This window comes from Lissotriton vulgaris, chromosome 10 (genome assembly GCF_964263255.1).
Source record: "Lissotriton vulgaris chromosome 10, aLisVul1.2, whole genome shotgun sequence".
NCBI classification, from domain to species: domain Eukaryota; kingdom Metazoa; phylum Chordata; class Amphibia; order Caudata; family Salamandridae; genus Lissotriton; species Lissotriton vulgaris.
The window spans coordinates 1,130,198,950-1,130,223,382 of record NC_141698.1 but is presented as its reverse complement, the minus strand read 5'-3'; the positions used below and the strand labels follow the sequence as shown (position 1 = coordinate 1,130,223,382).

The 24,433-nt window shown below is 45.8% G+C and overlaps 1 protein-coding gene across 3 annotated transcripts in view; it reads right to left on the bottom strand.

The window, feature by feature from the left end:
* LOC147689446 (SLAIN motif-containing protein-like) overlaps positions 1–24,433 on the bottom strand; it is a 274,817-nt gene that overhangs the window by 42,583 nt on the left and 207,801 nt on the right. For all 3 annotated transcript variants that reach the window (XM_086942217.1, XM_086942215.1, XM_086942216.1), the window contains 2 exons: positions 22,138–22,278; positions 13,903–14,220 (listed from right to left, as the gene is read on the bottom strand). In XM_086942217.1, coding sequence (XP_086798343.1) covers positions 13,903–14,220; positions 22,138–22,278 — 459 coding nt within the window. The remainder of the gene's footprint in view (positions 1–13,902; positions 14,221–22,137; positions 22,279–24,433) is intronic.

The following is a 24,433-nucleotide window of genomic DNA, read 5'->3' as shown; positions in this document are numbered from 1 at the left end:
CCGCGCTCCATGAGGGAGGCCCTTATAATCACGATACTTAAGCCCGATAAACCGTATGAAGAGTGCAGCTCGTATAGGCCACTCTCACTCCTTAACGTGGATGCAAAAATTTACGCTAAGGTGCTGGCGACCCGACTTGCGCTCTTGGCGCGCAGGCTGGTGGCTCCAGAACAGGCGGGTTTTATTCCCAGTAGAAACCTGACCTATAATGTACGCACAGTTCTTGGAACCATGCAGCATGTTAAGCAGGATGTGAAGGCTATGGCAGTCTTCCTCGATATGGAGAAGGCCTTCGACTCTGTCGAATGGCCCTTCATGAGGCAGGTACTTCAGCGCTTGTGACTGGGAGAACCATTTCTGCAGATGCTGGGAGCCCTATACCATAAACCCACGGCTAGGCTCAGATTGGGCGACTTGGTCACAAAGCCTTTCCCAATTAGCAAGGGGACTAGACAGGGGTGGCCATTATCCCCCTTGCTATACGCTCTGGTGGCTGATCCGCTTGCTTGCGCGTTGCGAGAATACCACAGCAACGAGGGCGTGTGCTTCCCAACATATAAAATACTGGTCTCGATGTATGCAGATGACACCCTGCTGTATGTAAGGGACCCAGAGAACAACTTATCGTCCATGCTTAGAGAGGTAGTCCGTTACGGAGCGCTCTCAGGACAGGGTCAACTGGTCGAAGTCAGTGACCTTTCCCCTAACACCAGCAACCGGCAGATTTGAGATGGAATTTCCGCTGCTATGGACAGTGGATCCGGTTAGGTATCTAGAAGTGCGATTACACCCGGACTCGGACACTCTACTCAAAGAAAATTACGGAGTGGCGTGCAGCAGACTGGAAGACGACGTAGAGGCGTGGTGCAGACTGCCATTATCCCTTATGGGGCGCGTAGCCATCATGAAAATGGCCAGATTCCTCTTCCTATTTAGTGTCATTCCGATGGTGCGGTCGAAGGCCTTCTTCCAAACCATGACGCAGCTTATGATAAAGCTAGCGTGGGCGGGCAAGCAACCTAGGGTGAAATGGACTGTCCTCACACTACCGCACAGTATGGGCGGATTGGGTGCTCAGAGCTTTATTACGGGGTAGTGCAAGCCGCCCACCTGCACACCTGGATACACGGAGATGAGAACATTCCCCATGTGCGAATGGAACGTGTTTTCGCGGACCCTCTGCCTCTCCCAGCCACGATATTCAGACCGGTGGATAGGCGGACGGGCATATTAGACTATCACTGCTACAAACCATGCCTGGTACTCTCTTTTGCAAGCGCAGAGTGGGGCTTTGTTGTACTCGCCGAGCATGCCTCTGGAGTGGGCTCTTTGGCTACCTCCAGTAAGGGAGAGAGGAGTGGTGCAAGCACTTAACACGTTGGGCATACGATTGGCTGGTGACCTATTCTTGGATGACCGAGTCAAGACTTGGGGCCAGATAGCGGCGGAGGGAGCAACAGCCCCATTGCTGCTTCATTTCCAATATCATAGGGTGCTAAGTGCCCGTTCAGACCTGCTAGGGCCAGACTTGGCGGAGCCGCCAGAGGTTTCAGAACTCACATATGTTATCAAAACGGAGACGCCTCGATAGTTAATAACAAATTTATACAAAACGACTCTGTCACACCGAGAGCATCAGCTCATTAAAGCCAGAACGGCCTGGCAAAGGGATCAGCAGGTCACCATTGACTACGACATGTGGAGGTATTGCTGTGCGAGCACCAAAAAGATATCGCTAAACGGCAGACAAAGACTAGTGCACTTCAAATTTCTTCAAAGAGTCTACTACACCCCAGAGAGGCTACACAGGTACAGTCTCAGGCAGACGGCTGAATGTGAGCGGTGCCATGAGCCGGTTGCTGACTTCATGCATCTCGCTTGGCGCTGTCCTGGGGTTCTACAATGTTGGGACAGTATTTTTTCAGCAGTGAACGCACTTCTGGATCTTGAGCTGACCCCGGACCCAGCGCTGCCGCTACTGGGCCACTCCAGAGGCCTACCGGTGGCAGTTAGACGGCTCGTAGACATGGGGATGCTAATAGCTAGGTGCGTGGTGGCATGCTGCTGGATGAAGGGCCCGCTCCTGACGGTTAAGCGCTGGACACGCGATCTGCTGTATTGCTGCACGCAATCCGAGAATTATAGTGAGCTATTACCCCCGACAAGTCGACCTAAGAACTTTTGGGCCCTGTACCAGACCCATCTGAGGGCGGAAGTTGCAGGGAATGCGGAGGCATCGATGGCGGAGAGGCCGCAGTCTGTTGAATCAATCATAACGGGAGAAGACTAGATGACACTCTCGGGAGGGGGCACACACAACAGGAGATCCTGGGTGGCCAAATCTGGATGGGGGAGCGGGAGACCGGCGAACTTCCACTGCGGCACTGAGACACTAAGATAGGTGAAAGGCTCGGCACAGGTTAAGCTTTGTCATGAATGAGGATTAGGGGGCTAAACTAGACAGCAGAAGACCTTAGATTAGAATGGTCTAGTGTGAGAATGTGGCTTGGGTATCTGTAGTTCTAGGAAGGGCTTGTGTGTGTGCGGATTGGGGTGGGCGGGGAGTTTGTTTGCTCTGCTTTGCTGTGACAAGTAGTCTGCAAATGATGGGATGATTGAGGGGAGACATAGGAATAAATAGTGATGAGGGGTGGTAGATAGGACCCCATAGTCCACTCTTGGGGGGAATATTATGACTCCCTGCAAATTGACCACGAAAGGTATACCACATGACGAAGGTCTACTCCGCCGCCAGACCCCAGGGTTGTCGGCTCAATGGCTGTGTTAATTTGTAATTATATGTTCCGTCTTTCTAATCCTACTGCCGCCGGCCTCCGGGTTGTTGGCTAATGGCAGGATGTCACCGCTGCAAAGAGCAATAAAGGTTTTTGAAAATAAAAAAAAAATAAAAATAAAAACTATAGTAGTGTTGCTGGGTTTTGTGCACTGTAATCTCAGTCATTATATTCATGTAGCTTGTGATTCTTTGTATTTTAAGTAGCATGTTATAATTCCATGAATCAAAAAAGATGAAAAAGGTACTCTGAGTGGTAACACAACTGGTTAGGTAGGCGGAGAGTCTAAGACAGCGAGAAGTGACGGCGAGAAGTGACGTGCAACTCCGGTGTTCTAAAAGTCGTGGTTCCATTCTTCGTTGTTCCGTAGTTCGAGGATGTTACCTCTTCGTTGTTCACTCTTAGTTGTTCCGGTAAGTCGTTATTCATACATCGTGGTTAAGGACGTTTCCCTCCCAACTACTAACGGAATGAGTGGGAGAGCCGGAAAAGCGTAAGCAAATATCCCTGACCAGTTCATCCATAGGGCATTGCCTTTGGAGTGGGTGTGGGAACCTGGAGGCGGAGCTTGGGCATTTTGCGTTTTGTGCGGAGACAAACAGGTCTATGTGAGGAAATCCCCATCCTTGAAAGTAGGGGAGGAGAACTTTAAGATTAATTTACCACTCTTGGATTTGCTGCTTCTTTCTGCTGAGAAGGTCAGCAATCTGATTGTTTACTCCTGGAAGGTGTTCTGCCAGGAGATCAATCTTATGGTGTATAGCCCATTTCCAAATGGCTTGTGCTAGGCTTGACAGTTGGAGTGCGTCCATCCCTGTTTTTGTATGTAGCACATAGCTGTCATGTTGTCCGTGCGGACTAGGACAGCTTCGCCTATAAGGTGAAGCTGAAAGGCTTTGAGCGCTAGAAACACTGCTAGTAGTTCTAGGTGATTTATATGGAGACGTTTGTGCTTTAGACTCCACAATCCTTGGATTTTGTGATCGTGTAGGTGAGTATCCCAACCAGTGAGCGATGGGTCTGCAGTTAGCACTGTCTGTGGAACAGGGACGATGTAGTGCCGTCCCTTGGATACATTTTGTGGGTTCCATCACTGCAGAGAGGGATGGGTGCGGCCATCTACCAACACTACATCGGTCAATTGACCCGGCTACTGATTCCACTGACTTGCTAAGCATTCTTGAAGGGGACGTATTTGAAAGTCTTGCATGGGGAACAATCACAGTGCAAGATGTCATCATTCCTTTGCTGGTAATGATTGGTTGGGCTGAAACTGAGTGAGAAGAGACTGAATACTGAGAATTCTGGCTGCATTGGGAGCGACTAGAGCTCTTTGAGTGTCTATGGTGGCTCCCAGCTAAGTCTCTGTGTTGGAAGGCTGCAAATGGGACTTCAATGCAATCACTATAAACCTTAGTTGGTGTAGTAAGTGGATTGAGCCTTTAGTTTGTTGAAGACACTTCTGGTCTGTGCTGGCTTTGATGAGGCAGTCATCCAGGTATGGGAAGACATCGATGTGCTGTCTTCTCCGATGAGGTGCAACTACTGCCAGGCAGTTGGTAAATACTCTGGGAGCAGTGGTGATAAAAACAGTAGTACTATGAATTGGTAATGTTGACCCGCTTTCACAAATCTGAGATATTTGCGATGAGCAGGGTGAATTGGTATGTGTAAATATGCGTCTTAAGTCTACAGTAGACATTAAGTCGCCCTGTTGTAGAAGTGGGAGCACTTGTTGAAGTGTCACCGTATGGAAATATTCTGACAGTATGTACTGGTTTAGTTCTTGGAGGTCCAGAATAGGTCTCAAGGAGCCGTCCGTTTTGGGAATTAGAAGACACAGGGCGTACACGCCTGATCCTGGATATTGTAACAGTACAGGTTCTAGGTCTCCCTTTAGCAAAAGAGACTGGGATTCCTGTTTGAGCAGGTGTAAATGTTTTGGTGATATTTTGTGAGAACGAGGTGGAATGTTTGGAGGATTGGTGGTAAGCTCCATGCAATAACCATGTTGGATAATTCCAAACACCCATTTGTCTGTAGTTATGGATTGCCACATGGGGAGGATTTGTAGAAGACAGTCACCGACAGGTGTTAAATGGTCAGAGGGAAGGATAGGTAAGTCACTGCTTGTTAGGGGAAGGGGAATTATGTGGTGTGAAACCCCTGCTCTACAGAAGCCTCTTGTGGAGGAAGATTGATTGTAGCCTTTGTACGAGGCAGCATTATTGTGTGAGGATGTTGTCTTGGACTCCCCACTGTAGAAGGAGCGACGAAAGGAGCCACGATTTGAAGGAGACTGTAGGGCTCCCATTGATTTAGCTACTTCAGTTCTGAGGCAGTTTAGCAAGAAGATGTCCTGTATCAGGATTAATGTAAAGTTCCTTTTGTTTTGGGTCCGATTTGGGAGGTGGGACGTCAAAAATCGTATCCTGCCGCTGCGAAGGAGCATTTTTTGGTTTGGGCACCAAAGCAGTATTCGGTTTTGAGCCTGAAGGTTTCGGCTCAGTGCCTTATTTTGGCAGACTAAATCCTGAGCCGGAAGGCCTAACGATGTGTTTCAGTGCTGAGCCGAGAAGCTGGGCATTAGAAACATCTTCTCAGTGTCGACAGAGGCCCGAAGGAGGAGGTGGAACCGAAGCCTTTTGTTTGGTTGGATTAGATTTCGGGGCAAGGGGTGTTCGGTACTTACGAGACGTTGACCTTGCAGTATGTCTTTCATCTCGGAGTCAGATTCCGAAATAGATACAGGTTCTTCGTGCTTCTCTTCGGCCCCATGTGCATCGAATTCTTTCTGCTCGGGTCCTTCACCAAAGATGTCCGGCATCTATTTGATGTTCTTGCTTTGCATTTCACAACGTCGAGCCAGACGATCGCGGTTCGTTTTCTGCGAACGAAATTATCTGCAGCATTGCAATCCTATTCGTTGTGCTCCGGAGATAAGCACAAGTTGCACATTTCGTGCGAATTGGTGCACGGATACTTTGCGTGGCACGGAGGACAAAATTTGAATGGAGTCCGTTTCAAAGAACTGCAAGATGGACCAACGAGGTTAGGCCCGCACCTTACACAAGTCTTCCAATCAAAATAGAAATGTTCTTCAACCGATATGCGGAGAAATAAGATACGCATACGAAACAATACCGACGCAGGTAGAGAGATTTGCGCACTGAGGGGAACCCGAAGAACTGTTTCGAACCGGAGCGCAGCAATACACGTCCGAACCAGATGGCACAAAAAAACTATCTAACAATGGAGTTGATGCCCATGCGCACTATCACCGTAAGGAGTAGTCACCTTAACTTGTGACTGGAAAGACTTCTTCGAAGAAAAAGAACTTGCAAACATCCGGACCCAACACTAGATCGCAGAAGTAGGCAAAGTATGTGATCTATAGCTCACATGCCTCGAACTGCTTTATCTAGGGGACAAATCCAGAGGCCTCTCAAAGCCTATCGCTGGAGCGTGACTGCCAGCTGTCATCTCCACACAGCCAAATCAGTCATTGTACCGCTTTTCCCCTCTGTCCAGGATTCTCTCAAATGACATTTATATATGAAAACCCTTTTCAGCTGTCCAACCACAAGCGGGTTTTGCTTGAGGACTCAGAGCCAAAAGGAATGAGGAGCCAACCATGACCAGGTTTATGAGTTGTTTGTCTGATTGATCATTTTCAGATTTGAAGATTTCCTCTGCCCTGAAACTTTCTCTCAATTCTGCACTGACTTGCTAAGCATTCCTGAAGAGGACGCATGTGAAGCCTGGCATGGGGAACAATCATGATGCAGGAGGCCATCATTCCCAGCAGCTTCATATACACTCAAGCTGGTAGTGAGTGAGTGGGCTGAAACTGAAGAATCAGAGTCTGAATATTGCGAATTCTGGCTGCATTGGGGAAAGCTAGAGCTCTTGGGAGTATTTAAAGTAGCTCCTAGATAGTTTTGAGTGTTGGAAGGTTGAAGATGCGATTTCAACCCATTGACTGTGAACCCCAGTTGGTGCAGTAAATGCAGAGGTAAGCAAGTGTGCTGGAGACACTTTAGGTAGGTACTGGCTTTGATGAGCAGTCATCCAAGTACGGGAAGACATGAATATGTCTTCGTAGGTGAGCAGAGACTACTGCCAGACATTTTGCAAAGACTCTGGGAGCCGTGGTGACTCCATGCTGGGCCGCAATCACAAATCTGAGAAATTTGCGATCAGCGGGGTGTATTGGAATATGGAAATAAGTGTCCGTTAAGTCTAGAGTAGACAATATCGCCCTGGTGTAACAGTGGGAGCACTTGTTGAAGTGTCAACATGTGAAAGTGATCTGATTGTATGTAAAGGTTTAATTCTCTGAAGTCTAAAATAGGTCTGAGAGAACTGTCCTTTTTGGGGATGAGAAAGTACAGGGAGTGTACACCCGACTCTTGATATAGTAATGGTACGGGCTCTAGGGCTCCCTTCAAAAGGAGAGATTGAAACTCTTGTTTGAGGCGGTCTAAATGTTCTGGTGACGTGTGAACGTGGAGGAATGTTTGGAGGATTGTTGGTAAGCTCCAGGCAATAACCAGAACAGATAATTCCCAACACCTATTTGTCTGTAGTTATTGTATTGTATTGTACAACATTCCCACTCACAATCGGTTTGATTATTTATCTAATCTAGATGAACAGGATTGACTGAGTATATCGGCCAATAACGAAATGTGTAGCCATGTTAAAGCTTGTAATTCAGAGGGACTCACAACTCCAGCTGTATTGTACCAGGACCAGATTGGTTCTACAGAAACTATATCGTCTGACAGTATTCTGCCCACTTCCAATGAATTACTTTACCACGACAATGGGAATACCGGGAACAGACTTGACAAACATGGAACCAAATATATTTTATCAATACTAAGCTGGAACATTGCAGGATTAGAATCCAAGTTGTCGGACCCTGCATGGATTGAGCTAATAAATGATGTGGACATACTTATGTTTCAAGAAACTTGGGCTGTTGATAATTTGTACATTGAAGGCTACCACTGCTTTAGCCTGACGTCAGCAAAACCTAGTTTCGGTCGAGCAGTGGGTGGCCTTTTTATGGGGATCAGAATTCTGGCTGGTGGTATAATTAGAGATTTGAAGCTAGATAACCTTGCTAACCTTAATATTCAAATTCTTGAATATAAACTAAAATCAAAGACCACAATTTATTTAATAAATTTTTATAACAATGATTTTTATGGTGTACCGAACAAAAACTTTGTTGCATTATCTAAGGTTTTAAATATGATTGATTGTTCTTTATCAGTAGATACTAAGACTGGTATTCTGATAGGGGGTGATTTTAACGTGAAACTTATAGAGAACTATGGATCTACTAATTCTGTTTATCCTGATGATCGCAGGGGATTGGAACTGACTAGAATACTATCCGACTTTGATCTTGCTGATGCAATGAGAGTAAGGTATGATATGAATTTCCCTTATGCCCCCACGTTTAATGGCAGGGATAGTGGTTCCATTATCGATTACATATTTACATCACCACCGCTAACAGACTGTATAACTAAAACTTCTGTGGTGCAAACGTCTTTCAGCGATCACAATCCATTGTTGGTTACTTTTAATTTTGTACCCAGTCCAATTTTTATGAATCTTAATGGGGCAAGGGACATTACACCCTCAATTGATGGCCTTCGCTTAAAATGGAGGGGAATTGATTGTGGGGCCATTATAGATACTGTTCAGGAGACATATCCCGATTTGTTGAAATCTTGTTTGTCCCCAAGTACAAATAACGATAAATTGATTGTAGACTTTGAAGCTTTATGCTCAAATATTAATTTTGGTCGGCTGTCAGGAGAACGAGGGAAATGGGCAAAGAGCTTACACAAATTAGCTGCAATATAACAAGTGCAGCCTGGGAGACCCATTTTTCCAAAATCTATGCTGCCCCCTCTGATGACCAATCTCTTCCTAATACAGGTCAATTGGAGGGTCTACAGATTTTGGATCAAGAAGTTAGGAAAGCCATAAAAGAGAGCTTAGGCAACAAGGCACCCGGACCAGACGGTCTTCCTATCGATATTATTAAACATAATGTCGAGTTATGGTCACCAATACTCCTTAACATCTTTAATAGTCTCCCAAAAGTAGCCATGCCTGCCACCTGGGCTACTAGTATCATTGGTCCTATTTACAAAAAGGGAGACAGATCAGATCCAGCAAATTATCGTCCCATTTCCCTTCTGGATAATACTTTAAAAATACTAGGACGTATAATTTATAATAGGGTATTGGAATGGGCGGCTGATACCGACTTTCTAGATCCTTGTCAGATGGGGTTCAGGAGTGGGGTAGGAACAGTGGAGCAATGTTTAAATCTGAAATTGATAATCGATAAATATTGCATTGCCCGCTCATCCCCTGCCTACCTAGCTTTTATGGATCTCTCCGCATTTGATCTTGTGAACAGATCTAAGCTTTGGTCAATCCTCTTGTCCAATGGCCTTGATGTCACTCTCGTTAGATTTTTAGCCTATCTCCATACTGACCTGAAAGCACGGGTACGTATCGGGATGGGCGGAGAGGTCTCGGGAGCTATTGAGATAGGGAGGGGGGTGAGACAGGGGTGCGTTTTAGCACCCCTGCTGTTTATTATTTATATCAATGGCCTGTCTAACTGTTTAAAAAAAGCCACCCTTGATGTCCCAACAATTTTAGGCAATCCCCTACCTGTGCTTTCATATGCAGACGATGCTGTCCTTATGGCATGCACACCTAATGCTTTACGTCTGCTTGTACATAGTTTTATAAATTTTATGGAGGGACTGGACCTGAAAGTAAATTTTAAAAAGTCTTATTATGTCTTGTGGGCCGGGCAAAAGGAAACTCAGTACAATTCGAATTGGTACGGATAAACTAGAATCTGTCCATAAGTTTCCTTATTTGGGGTTGGTTTTCGCTGCGAACAACTCGTGGAGTGGGCATTTGGCCCACGCCACGAGCAAGTTCTCGAAAGCCAACAATTCTGTTCTGAGTCTCCCCCGCCCTAAGAAAATTGGTGCCACAAAGGCTATTGTAAAGATTTTTAAATTACAGTGCTCACCTGTCGCTACGTATGGAGCTGAAGTTTGGGGGTCGGACAGTAGCATCTGTATCCAAAGAGAGGAAAATCGCTTTTGTAGAAAAGTGCTGGGTGCACCGATTTCCTCATCTGATTTTATTTGTCATAATGAACTTAACCTCCCCTATATAAGTGATTTTATCAGAGCAAGACCAGCTCTCTTCTGGATTAGAATCTGGAGGAATGGAGCTGCTGTCCTTACACAAAACATTATTAAGGACTGCCTAAATTGTGAATATGGTATGCAGATTCCTTGGTTTAAAGAAGTTCTTAAATCACTTAACGAAATTGGTAGAGGTACTTTGTTCACTGACCCAATGACAACTGAATCAAAGGACAAACTCGAGGTACAAAAAGCACTTTATGCACTTTATCGCAATGGGCGCATAGGAAGAGAATCTCAGAAATCAAGGGTCATGAAATACATAGGAAATGGTCTTTGTATGCAAATTCTGCCGCCCTACCTTTCCCTCCCTATGTCAAACTGGGAGCAATCTCTATTTTTTCGTTTAAGGGCAGGAACTGTGAAATTTTTGCTGTCTTTTCCTATGGGGTATCGACATAGTACAGACCTTACTCCATGCCCTTGTGATGGTATAAGCACTCAAGATGACCTGCACTTTCTATTTTTCTGTAAATTTTATGTGAGATTTATCAAATGGCTTTTAACTCCATATTTTAGAAAATACAGACCTCTCACACTCCAAGAATCTTATACGTTGCTGCTTACCCTGGATACTGATGAACTGACCTTTCGCACTAGCACTTTTTAAAGATTAGCCATACGTGCACGCAAGACAATGGAAAATCCCTGAAATCAGAAACTAGTCATAATGACACTACTGTACAAATTTTATAAGGAAATGAAATTTACTGTTCAATCACTGCATGAATTATTACGATATTATGTAATGTGTGTTTTTGCTGTATTCGGTACTTTTATGAATTTTATGAAATTCGAATAAAGGTCTTTTGAACTTGAACTTGAACTGTAGTTATTGATTACCAGACAGGAAGAAAATGTGAAAGACGCCCCCCAACAGATGTTACATAATTTTTTTGGGGGGGGGGGGGGGGGGGGGTGGAGGATGCAAGCAAGTCACTGTTGGGTATTGGAGGGAGAGGTTCGTATGTTGGAACCTCTATCTTTGTCATTGTTGCCTCTGTAGCCCCAATGAAGAAAACCGGTTAAGTTCTACCTACACAAGCCCCTGGCTATCCTGCTGGGCATCAGGACTGTAGCTCTACATGTATTATCTGGACTGTTTGTGCTGAATTTGGGAGGCAGGTGCCCTGTGTGAACCAGGAGCAGGGTGGAGCTGTTGCATCAATCCCTGCAGAGGCATTCGTGAATAAATGCGAGTTTAGGATGAATGGTGGTATGCACTATGTTTGGGTCAGAGGGAAGTGAGCGGTTCCAGTTTATGCTAAACCAGCTGATTCTTCCCAGCGGGACTGCAGGGGTCAGACATGTCCACGATAGAGCTCACCTTCACAGAATGAAGGCAGCAAGAGGGGAGTTCTGAAGCAACAGAGTCCTCAAGAGATGGACAGTTGGTCCCAGCTGTGAACCTGCATACAGGAGTCCATGGTAAAATCTTGTCCCTCCAAAAGTTGCAGAAGATCGCAGCGGTGTACTATCCTGGCTTCAAAGTGGTCAAGTACTGATGGGATCTCAAGCACGATTACTCCATCGGTGATGGTGCCTCTTGCAACACTTTCACTTCCTTCTGCTATTAAAGGCTCAAAGCCCACTGCCAAAGGTTATATGTCGGTTGTCTAAGGCCCAGAACGAAGGTTATAAGCCTGAGACGAGACATGGGCCTATAACAATGGAGAGGGCCTTTAACAATTGGTATAACCTGAGGCAAAAGGGCTATTGGAACATTCCACCCACTGAGGGTAAAAGGTTCTAAATTAAAAAGGGAGAAACAAAGACAAACATTGGAATGCTGGAGCTCCGGGCTTATAGCAACCATTATAAGCCCAGAGCTACTCCAGTGTCTTCAATGGATCTATCAACATTCCAATGTTCTAATATAGCCCAAGAGCCCGACCTAGCGGGCTCTATCGGCCATTAAAGGGCGTTAAAGCGTTAAAGGGCCGAGCCGAAGGCAAGGGCCTTTAACAAGGGAGAGGACCTTTAATGGCCGGTAGAGCCGGCTAGGAGGGCTCTAAGGCTAATAGAACCTACTGCCCCTAGAGGGAAGAATGTTCAAATTAATATAAACAAAGGCCTCTCGGAGCCCGAGGGGGTTTAAATCCCCTCGGGCTCCGAGAAGCCCTTGTTCACAGTAGCAGTTGTGAACAAAAACATTGGAATGGTGCTCTGCAGGCTTTTACCGGCCCGTAGAAGCCCAGAGCACTCCATTGTATTCAATGGAATGCTCCACATTCCAATGTTTTAATATGTTCTTATAGCCAGCTACCAAGGGCTAAACCGATTGTTAAGAGTCCTATACCAGAGTTATCTGAAGAAACTCCTAAACAAGACATAAGAGTGGAATAAAGATAACAGAGTATGTATACCAATGCAGTGAAATAGGCCATATCTCTGTATGATGTATGCATGATCGAAATGAGCAGACCTATACTGAACAGCTACACATGAAGTTTGCTGTCCCTGCTATAGATATACTTTAAGAATGAGAATGAGAATGTCAAGATTAGAAGAAAACTACACTTAGGGATAACTAGTTTGTTCTTTTCCTGCATTGGTTCGTTCCTAGACTTGCATGATTTTAATTGAATCCAAAGCTGAACTACTACATTATCTGTCAAGCAGACATTTACGAGCATGCCTCTTGAGTTGGGGGGATGGGGGAGAGAGAGGGAGGAAGGGAGGTCTGTAGTAGACTGGTGTAGGAACACTGAGGAAGGGGGTTATTAAGATACTCCTTTTGGGGAAAAACAGGGATAGGAAATCAGCGAAGGCTAGGGAAGGAGGGGACGCAGAAACTATCTTCATTGGGCCGAGCACAAAAGTCAAGAGCTGAAGAAAAATAGGTACTATGGCAAAGAAATTGCATTTAACCTAGTTTGTTAGCATATTAGGTTAGGAAAATAAACAAGAAATGGCAGCACACAGCAAGTCCCAACCAACCACAATGATGAACACACTGAAAATGTGGAGGACGTTTAGCACATTGCCAAAGCAGTGGACAGAGTTTTGGATTTGTGCAAGGAAAAAATTATATATCACAATCAAGCACATCTACTATTCATGGCCTATAACTGGATCTGCCGGAGTCTTTGCGAGGAGGTCTCTGAATGCTCCAGGTTTATGGCAGAGGCCATTTTGATATGGAGTGCAGAATTAGTTCTTGAAAAACAAATTCTTCAGAAAGACACACGCGAGCCCTAAGAAGGTGATGTTGGAAATAGTAACTGAGAAGATTATCCGTGACCTCCATCTGAGAAGCCTTTATGGGCCTGGACCCCAGAGATCAGTTGGTGAAATGCAGGAATAACCAGGAGTTGTCTAGGAATCACAATTTAGGAGAGGCCATCACAATGGCTCTGTGATCAAACAAATGGAAGGCAGTGAAAGAAACCAAAGGGCAGTGGAAAATGTATGTGGTGTTAGAGTGCTTCAAGAAGTGGCTAAAGAACCACCAGAGCAAGTTGTCCAAAACATGTCAATGAGGACTGGAGATGTGACGGGTTTTAAGACACCTACAAGATAAACCCACCAACAATAATCCGAAACAGAAACCATCTGTCTAGTCAGTGGTTGGCCTGACCTCAGGGACTGAAGCACAACTCTGCATTAGGTCTTCAATGACAACTTAGATGGCGGGATGCCACAACCATGTGCCAAGCCACTTAGTAGGGCGCTCTCTTCAAAAACAAATTCCACTGGACAGAATCTGAAATGGTCATGAGTAGCAAGAGATGTTTTGGCAAACAGCAAAAACTATGAGAGCTATGTGAACTGACAATGTAAATAAAATAATTTACAAACAAGTCTCACAAGACCACAGCAGCTGCGTGCAGTCAACGTACCTTCACTGCTGGTAAACTTCATCCGGTCCTGGGCAGGGTTCTGCGCAGTTCTCCGTGGTGGCCTAATGCGGGAGGCAGGGCCTTTCCCAAAGTCTCCCGTTGAGGAGGGAGACTGACACCGTGGCGAGCTGAGGGGAGAAGGCGAGTATCGATGACTACTACGAAAGGACAGAGAGCAGTCATAGTCATCTTCGTCCTCTAGACTGTGCGTGTCGAACTCCTGGTCACTGTAGGTGCCCCTCCGCAAAGAATGCATGGAAGCACTAGAGCTGCGACGGGACACAGAGGCCGAACTCGATGCATAGTCTTGTCGGAGACCTGAAAATTGTAAGTCATATCAATTTTAAACTGTTTGTCAATTCTTTACACATAACCAAACTGGGCACACGCTCAGATCGAATATACAAGTGATAGGTTTTAAGGGCCTTCATTTTACACTTCAACCAACTGTAAATGAAACCATACAAGTACAAAGAGCACTTACTTGACATAAAATACATGAGGACCCATCCAAAGAGAGAGGCCCACCAAACACTTGCTCTATTGTCAAATTAGGGAACAGCCCAGATAGCGGGCAAGCTCTCCACATAGAAACTCTATATTTGAGATACAGCTGCTGCTCAGAGCGGATCAATGAAGGGTTTCTGTAAACTGAGGCAAAGGGGAGGTAGGGGAAAGCATGTGTCTGAACAGGGCTTGGCTGATAGATATTTGCACCTGCAGAGAGTGGTTGTAATATCTGCAGACCATGGACAGCCCACAGCAATAAGCACAAACGTAACTTCTAAAATTTCACTGTCCTAACTTCACCACAGAATTCTACAACCCAGTAGTACAAACTATTGACAGATATAAGAAAGAAGCACAGATTTCCTCACTACGTTGGTCCCACAAGGCATGGACGTGGAACTGACACCAAATTACACACATCTGCACAGCAGCAGCAAGTTGACCAATGATCAAGGAAAGCACAATTCTTGTGTCCCAAATGTGAACTGCTCAGTGAAAGGCTACCGCCTTCATGGGCCTCTTAGAATGACATGCTTACTTGCAAAGGGACGCTAAGCGATGTAGGGCAATTTGAGGTGATTCTTTTAACAACAGCACGTGCTATCAAGAGAATTGTAGTTTTACTGTGCCACTTCCCACCCTCCGGGACTGGTACACCACCATCAGCCGTGTGCCGCACACTCATTTGGCAGAAAGTATTGAAACTGATGGATTGAGAAACCTGTACTGCACTCTGTCATCAGGGAAGCACAGGCCCTCTGCTGACCTCATGAAAGGAAGGATATTACACTGGAGAAAAGGAGTGAGTTTTACCAGCTTCCTAACTGTAAGGGAGACAGTAGATGGCATGAGTGAGAAGCAGTGACTTCCAAGCTTTTCCTGTCAAGTAAAGGATCCCCCTTCCCAGGCTGAATTTTAGGGACACAGAGAAGGCAGGAGTATGTGGAGTATAGATGACAGGGGGCAATAGGAGAGAACAGACTGTGGCTAAAAGAGGAGGCATGGGGCAACAAGGCATGGGGCAATGTCAGGAGAGAACAGACTGTGGCTAAAAGAGGAGGCATGGGGGTAATCCCAGGAGGGAACAGACCGTGGCTATAAGAGGAGGCATAGGGGTAATATTGAGAGAGAACAGACTACGGCTATAAGGCAAGGCATGGAGTTAACATCGGGAGGGAACAGACTGCAGCTATGATCGATGAGGCATGGGGTGTAAAATCAGGAGAGAACAGACTGCGGCTATAAGAGGAGGCATGGGGCAACAAGGCATGGGGCAATGTCAGGAGGGAACAGACTGCAGCTATAAGACAAGGCATGGGGGTAATACCAGGAGGGAACAGACTGTGGCTATAAGACGAGGCATGGAGTTAACATCGGGAGGGAACAGAATGCAGCTATGATCGATGAGGCATGGGGCAATGTCAGGAGGGAACAGACTGAGGCTATAAGACAAGGCATGGGGCAACAAGGCATGGGGCAATGTCAGGAGGGAACAGACTGCGGCTATAAGACGAGGCATGGGGTAACATCAGGAGAGAACAGACTGCGGCTATAAGACGAGGCATGGGGCAATGTCAGGAGGGAACAGACTGCGGCTATAAGACAAGGCATGGGGCAACAAGGCATGGGGCAATGCCAGGAGGGAACAGACTGCGGCTATAAGACGAGGCATGGGGTAACATCAGGAGAGAACAGACTGCGGCTATAAGACAAGGCATGTGGGTAACACCAGGAGAGAACAGTCTGCGGCTATATGAGGCATGAGGGTAATATCAATAGGGAATTGAATGCGGCTATAAGACGAGGCATGGGGGTATTATCAGGAGGGAACAGACTCCGGCGATAAAACGAGGAATGGGGTAATATCAGGAGGCAACAGACTGCGGCTATAAGACAAGGCTTGGGGGTAACATCAGGAGAGAACAGATTGCGGCGATAAGGCGAGACAGGGGGGTACCATCAGGAGGGAACAGACTTCAGCTATAAGAGGAGGTATGGGGATAATATCGGGAGGGAACAGACTGCAGCTATAAGACGAGGCATGAGGGTAACATCGGGAGAGAACAGACTGCGGCTATTAGGCGAGGCATGGGGTTAATATCAGGAGGGAACAGACTGCGGCTATAAGATGAGGCATGTCGATGAAAGGCGCGATGACAGAGGTGTAATGATCTGAAGTCTTGCAATGGGCAGCCAGTGGGTCAGTGGATCTCCGGTCAGGAGATCAGGAAGAGGACTCACCAAAACCAACACTTCAGTTTTGAAGGTGTTAACACAGAGAGAGAAAGGATGTCCCAACCCCAGTGCAACTCTACAGAAGTGGCTGATGAGCTGTTTTTCACAAGTGGCTTGTTCTCTATCAAGATGCAGAATTAATTCTGTGTCATTTGCGTAGGTGAAAAGCAAAGGTCAAAGGACAAAAGGGGCATCCAGTGGAGTGAAAGAGTGAACAGAATGGGACTCGCAACAGGGCCCTGAGATATCATCCCTCCCTCCCTCACCCCCAACCAATGGATTTAAAAATGGCTCCACCTACAGGTGCAACAGGAACAAGGAGCCACTCCCACCCCATCCCATCCCCTTTCAGATGCAGCACTGATTTCATTTAGGAATCCACACCAAAAACTGCCTAATGAATACAACGCTTCATTAAGGAAATAGGGCTACAAACATTCTCTAAAAGCTTCCTTTTCTTGAAAGCCTTTGCTTTACAAGTTTCACTTTTATGACTGCAGCATATGCTGCTCTTGTATGGTGGAAGTGTGAATTGCCAGGCAGGATGCATTGGAGATGTGGAATTTGAGCTGTACCTTCTGTTTCGTTAACTTCTTGGAGATCACTTCTGGAAAAAGTTTCTTCATTTACAGGATCCAGAGAGGACTGACTGCGAGTCACTGGTGCGGCTTTGGTCGCGGTGGTACATGCATCTACCGGAGCAGTGCATGGCATTTCTTAAAGAATCATCTCAACTGGTCTTGGAGGCTGCACCTCTTCTGACACCAAATCCAGATTCAAACAGTGTATGTTGTCCATTAATGACTGGATGGAAAGCAACCACCTATTACTCAAAGCAAGCAAAACTGCAATCTTGCTTTTTGGCAATGCTCAGAAAATATGGACAGACTGGTGGCCGCCGTCTTTGGGACCCTGCCCTCCACCCAAATCCACAGTGCGAAATCTGGGTATAATAATAGAGGATAACATTTCCACGGTGGACCACAAACAATGTGGTACGCACCAGCTACGGTCTAATGCGAACCCTCAGAAAAATCTTTAAGTCGATTCCCCTATCGTCCCACATGCCCCTAGAACAGGGACTAATCATTAGCCGTCTGGATTACGGAAATGTGCTGCTGGCCTCCATTAATGAGGAGCAATTGTCAAAACTTCAGGTCCTACAAAACACTGCGGCAAGATTGGCCCTAAACCTCCCTCCCCGCACACCTTTCGTGCCTAGCCTCCACTGCATCCCTATAAAAAAAGAGGATGAACTTGAAAATATGCTGCTTGGTCCACAAGACGCTGAACGGCAAAGGGCCAAAATATCTAGCCAAAAAAACGAATAAAATACCAACCAACCAGAACCCTGCGCTGCATCAGTAAACAATTCCTAGCAGTACCAAAAGTGTGTACAGTAAGGAACGGAGGCAGAGCCTTCTCCAAAATTGGCTCTGAAACCTGGAACGACCTACCTCTATCTCCGATTGGAACAAGATCATAAGAGGTTCCGCACAATTCTTAAAACCTGGCTTTTCCAGCTCTGATGAGACATCTACCCTGGTTCTTTGAGTGTCTGCTGGCGCTGCGAGACCCACGGGTGATACACGTGCCTAACAAATACCAAAATACATACATACATTACACATGGCTCAGCCACGAACATGGCGAACGACTAGGTCTGTGCTCATCGAAGAATGGTGTGAAGAATCCAGAGAGACAGATCTTCCACCATCAATGAATTTGGAAAATACATTAGAAAGAAAACCTGGTTGGACATGGAGCAGGGCCTTGTTAGGAGTTCAGATGAGAAACAGCCGCTACTACATCAATCCACCCAATGGAAGTGAGAAGATCGAAGGCCCTGGATCAAAAAAGCCAGGATCAGACTTGCGTGTTAGTGAGGTTTTACACTCTTCTTTGGAGGGCACACTTGCCACAAACTCCTGGAATGCCTTAATAATGGAGTGGCCAGGTAAAAACATCTCCTAAGCAGAGCTGTGCTTGTCTCCAATGGCCTAAATAACCACCACAGGGTGCTATATAAAGAGTGCCACCCAAGGCCTTAGGAGCATTAAAGGATCTGGTGGCTGGTTGTGCCTACTCTAATGCATCACTGCTACCTTTACCACAATACGACCATGAGCCATAACCTGGCACTTTGGTGCTGCCAACACCTTGCCGAAGGAATCAAACCACTACAGTTGGCTCAAAATGTGCTTGGCAAGCGGCCTGACCTGTGAAAGTCTCTTCAGCCCCGATTCTAACAATTTAAGAAGATCTGCTGCACTTCTGATGTAATCACATGTGGCATTACGAGTCAATGTCCCATGTACTGTGAATACTTTTGATTTCCTTCATCACTCCTTGTACACTGGTCTTCATCATCATAGCCCCCTCCCTCTTGCACTTTCAAAATCCAGTTTGCATTTATCTGGAGTTTTCTGAACCTCAGTAACACAAACCGAGTAAAGACACCAGTGTTTTTCAATTATTTGCCAGTTTAACAAAAGAATGGCACCCTCTGAAGGGTTCATATCAATAATCGTGTTATCACCCTTAAGTTTAGCATTTTGCAGTTTGAGATATTTCTCCAAGCATTGAAAAGCTTTCACCAAAGAGGCGTACACATATTGCATTTAAAAAGAGCGCGTTAAGCCACATATCCATATACACATCCTATAATTACTTGATTTTCTTACAATAAACTTTGATAACATTTCCCACCACAAGACAAAGTGTGTGTTTTGCACATAACAGCATCTAGAGCCTCCGTCACCATTCTGACCCTTTTCCGACTAATGAAAGCTTCTAGAGAAGTGTTAGGCCTTTGGAGGTAGGTTTGATTTCCACTCAGCATCTGGTCAGATGGTTAAATACAATCAGACACTAGGGTAAGACTGTTTAAGTCCTTTCCAACGCCCGTCTTCATCCCCTGCTTGATAACGAGCAATGACATTTGTAACAAGCATTTGCAATGCAATAGGTCTCGCATTTGCGCGAGTTAGAGCTTAACGTTGTAAATGACAATGGCTTTTACCCATGTGTTTTGGTTTGGAGTGGAGTAGATGTATGTGCTGTGGAGTTGAATTATGTGGCTTGAACATGAATTAGTTGTGTGGGATTGAATTGTGTGGTGTGTATTTGTGTAGTGGAAATACATGGCACAGTGAATAGATAGGGGTGAGAGCTGCACAGAATAGATAGAAAGGAAGATAAAGAGGGATAGGTAGTTTGTGCACAAAGTGGTGAATGAACTCCAGACAGAGTAGTAGAAAGTGTGTGAGAAAGAAAGAAGGGGACAGCTTGGTATGGACGCATAAAGAGGGAGCGCCAGTGTATGCAGAATAGACCATAAGAAGAGGAGGAGAGCTTGGGTTTGAGGGACTTAAACGTTGAAAAGGCATGAGAAGGAAATTGGGCTTGAAGACCTGAAGTGAACCAATATGAGAGAGAGGGGAAGAGTGTGTGAGAAAATGAGAGAGAGAAAGAGAGAAAGAGAGAAAGAGAGAAAGAGAGAGACAGAGAGAAAGAGAGAGACAGAGAGAGACAGAGAGAGAGAGAGAGAGAGAGAGAGAGAGAGAGAGAGAATGAGAGAGAATGAGAGAGTATGAGAGAGAGAGAGAGAGAGAGAGAGACAGAGAGAGAGACAGAGAGAGAGAGTATGAGAGAGAGAGACAGAGAGAGAGAGAGAGAGAGAGACAGAGAGAGACACAGAGAGAGAGAGAGAGAGAGAGAGAGAGAGAGATAGACGAGTGGGAAGGGTACCCAGAAGAGTGGGGGGGGGGGGGAGGGGGGCGTGGAGGCGAGAGGTGGATCAATATGCAGCTCGAGGAGGGACAGGAACGTAGCAAGTGTGAGCAGGCAGTATAGAGAGGATACAGGGAGTGTGAGAGAGGGGGCAGTGGAATTGCGAGATGAGAAGGGTAGAGGCAGTGTGAGGGAGAGAAGAGAGGGGCAGTGGGTGTGTGGGGGAGAGATGATAGAGTTGGTGGAAGTGTGAGTTAGAGATTTGTTGTTTTGGAATTGTTTTGGAATTATGTGGTGTGGGATTGTGTGGTGTGGTGTCGAGTTGTGAAGTGGAAATATGTGGATTATATGGTGTAGTGTCGAGTTGTGGAAACATGGAGTACAGAGTGCTTGGGAATTACGTGGGTAGTCTTTAAATGTTATTAACCATGGTGGCATTACGTAGAGTATGATTGTGTGTTATGGAGTTACGTATATGGAAATGTATTGTGTAGTGGCATGTTGTGGACTTGAATTATGTGGTACGCTGTGAAATTTTGTGGCATGATGTGGGAATTTATGGTGTGCATTGGAGGTATGTGGTGTGTTGTGGAATTGTGTAGTTGAAATATGTAGTGTGGTATGGAATTATGCGGTGTGTTTTTAAAATGTGTGGAGTTTAACTGCGGCGTTAAGTGGAAGTATACTTATTGGAAACATGTGTAATGGTGTGGAGTGCATTTATGTGAATTGCTGATTTGAGTGTAAATATGTGGAGTTTAATTATTTTGCACCGAGTGTTATTATGAGGAGTCTAATTATGTTGTGTGATGGTGAGGTGGTGGTGCTGCGCTGGTGCAGAGGAGAAGCTCAGATGGTGCTGAGTTGGTTGTGAGTTGCTGCTGAGGTGTGGCTGCGCTAGCGCCGAGGTGGGGTTGCGCTGGTGCTAATAGTAAACAATGGCTAAAACTAATGTTTTGCTTGGGCCTTGTGAAGCACGCTGTGCCGAAACGTCCCTGGTGGTGAAGATAACTACTTTGTGTCAATGTGTTTTTTTGTGAAACAGTTTTTTTGTGAAACAGAATGCGGTCACACGTTTTGAAGTCAGCCAGTGCCTGAAGTAGCATGAACCATAGCCCAATTTAGAGATTGCGGAAGAAAAATGTGATTGACACAACAGACCAATAGTTAAAGAAGGCTGACACAGTCCCTTTAAGTATCTATAATAAATGGGTTTCATATTAACGAACGGCTGTCCAGCCGTGAAGCTTGCACCAACGCGCTGAAAAGACAAGCGGGTCCATGATTTGGAATGTCCATGTCACAAAAGGAACAGCAGGTTTTTTTTACTTAACTATACAATGTACATCAGCAAGCCCACTGAGGGTTGAAAATAATATTAATTGACTCTTGGCATCTTTACAACCACCAGGGGAAAAGGAACATGAACTACAAATCGCAGCATGCAAAGAAAGATAAATAAAAACACCCACTCATGGGACCCCACTGAAGGAAAAAGTACAATGAACTATGTATCCCAGCATGCAAGGATACGAATGAGCATTCCACTAGAGGCAATAAAGAGCAATTTTGAAAATGAATGGTTGGTTCGTGCTAATTGTATGGATGCCAAAAGAGAAGCCTGTGAACAAGGGCTATGGCAGCCCGAAACGCGTAAGGCAGAGAAAATAATGTTGTTGGAATTGCACTCATATGCTCCAACGAAGGGTAAGGCCTCCCACAAACAACGTGTCAAGCAGCGCAGTCCCTACTACTTACTTTCTTCCTGTAGGCGCGCCATGACCTGCACATCGGTCAAGTCCTGTAGCTTGTACCCCATGGAGATGGAGTCATCGGAGGTACTCAGCTCGCTGTCGACGGACGACTGGGAGCTCATCGTTGACTGGATGCTCAAGTAACCTGGGAGAGAAATGGAGAAGACCATTACAAAGCAGGCAGCATCACAAGTGTCCGGCAACTCAGTGTGAAAAACAGTAACAATTCAACGTGTAGAAGTGTGAAGTTACGGAGGGGAGGGGAAACTCGGGGATACATGAAATATAGATGGACACTGTAAGCAGACATGAAAACCTGAAACCAGATTTTAGGCATGGCACGGAACTGGTTACCATTAATAACCACTGTAATTAGCGTCCCCAGTTGTATCTGGAACAATGGGAGTAAGTGGGTTAGTAGACGTAGGAGCCACACCCCTACTGGTTCATTGAATATAACCCAACTGCAATTTAGTTATTTTTAAATAATGCAAAATAAGTCTATTTTCTGAAAGCTCAGGCCCTATTGGGTGTGGGAGCCAGATGGAGAGGACGAGGGATGGAGGAAGCAGAGAGTCTGCTTCACTTTCATGCACTGCCCTGGTTGGAACTTTAGCTTTCCACAACCTCAATCATGGCTCATCCAGAGCTTATTTCATAACTTCTTTAAGAATTACAGCACTTTTCCTAGGATGAGATGTTGCATGTGCGCTCTCAGGTCTGGGTGGAGCAAGAGATCTAGCTTTGGGGGTTGCCTCCATGTTTAGCCACCTGAACTTTGGTTGGCGAGTGGTTAGCAACATGGTCGAGGAGGACTGTGGTTTGAGTGCAGTGAGAGGCCAAGCCATGCAAGCGGCCCTGCTCCATACCCTCTGTTCCTGATGCACCTGACCCGCACCTACAACCCAAAAGTCTCAAGTTACAAAAACCAGCTCATTGTGACACATTTATTTCTATTTTTAGTAAATGCTAGCCTGGCTGCTTGTTATGTAGTTTCCAACTTTCAGATTTTTCGACAGACATATGTATAGCATGTTGCAGTAATCCATTCGTCGTGCATTACAAAGGGCACGGTAGCTCCAACAAGTGCTTCGCATGCAGCAAGCTACCGAGCGCTGACAGCTGGTCAGAGGAGGCGAAGAAAGAGGGGTTGGACTTTGATTCTGCCATTGGCATTTTTCTACAGTATACTATTGCAATATATTCCTTTTATTTTGCTCACCCTTGCTGTCTTGGGCTCTCTAGTCATTGTGAGCTGGTCTTTGTGTCTGGCATATGTGGCTTGTACAACTTAAAAAAGAAAACACCTCTAAAACAGAGAAGCAAGAGAGCGGAGACATCAGGGAACATCAAAGGCAGGGAGGACAGTAACAGAGCTTCCCCAGCAGGCTCTAGAATTAAGGAAACATTGAGAATGTGTGGCAATAAGATGAGGCTGTTGCCGGCTGTAAAGTTTCATAGAAGCGGGGTCTGAGAAAGGAGTAAGTACTAAGGATTTCCATGCTGGATAACCAGTGTCCCAGCAGGGAGCCTGAGCCCTGGTCACTACCACAGCAGTAAACACTGAGCCCTCTTCAGGTCTGGTACATAGACCACAACACAGCTCTGCTTGCAGGATAGTGACACTCGCCTCCTGCCGACTAGAAGCCTTGGGAGGCGGGAGCAGAAACAGACTCATTTGTAGACTAAAGTCCGAAGTCATCAGTTGAGGCTGCATCACCCCTCCCGTTCTCTCGATTTTGTCCCTAAAAGGTCTCTCGTCTTCACCCTGAGACCTATAATCCTAGATTTGTGGGTACAAAAATCTTCGCAATTCATGTGTTACCCTAACATTGTAGGACTTTTTCTGACTGGTCTTGTTTTCCTACAATGGACTTGACCGCAAGGGAGTCTACAGAGTGCAGCTTGTTTTGCAGTTCCTCCAGGAAAGCACACAGCTTCGTTGGATGTGAGGACACAAAGTGTACCTGCACAAGTAGTAAGAGTGACTACTGCCAGACCTCAGCGGGTTGTGGTAGCATCTGACTGCTAGCAGAAATGGTTATATGGCGAAGGGACATAAACCACTGTAAGAGAGACTACCATCAATTACCCCTTCAAGTACCTGATGTCTTTCGAGTCCACGTGTTAGGACAAGGTTTCCCAAAGTCAATCCTGGAGGGATGTATCCTTGCCAGATTTTTAAGATAGTTACATTTATCTAAATGTGGATATGCTAAAAAATCTGGAATGGATCCAGCCCTCCTGGACCGATTCTGGAGAACCCCTTTGTTAGGAGGTGGTCACCTTCGAGAACACAA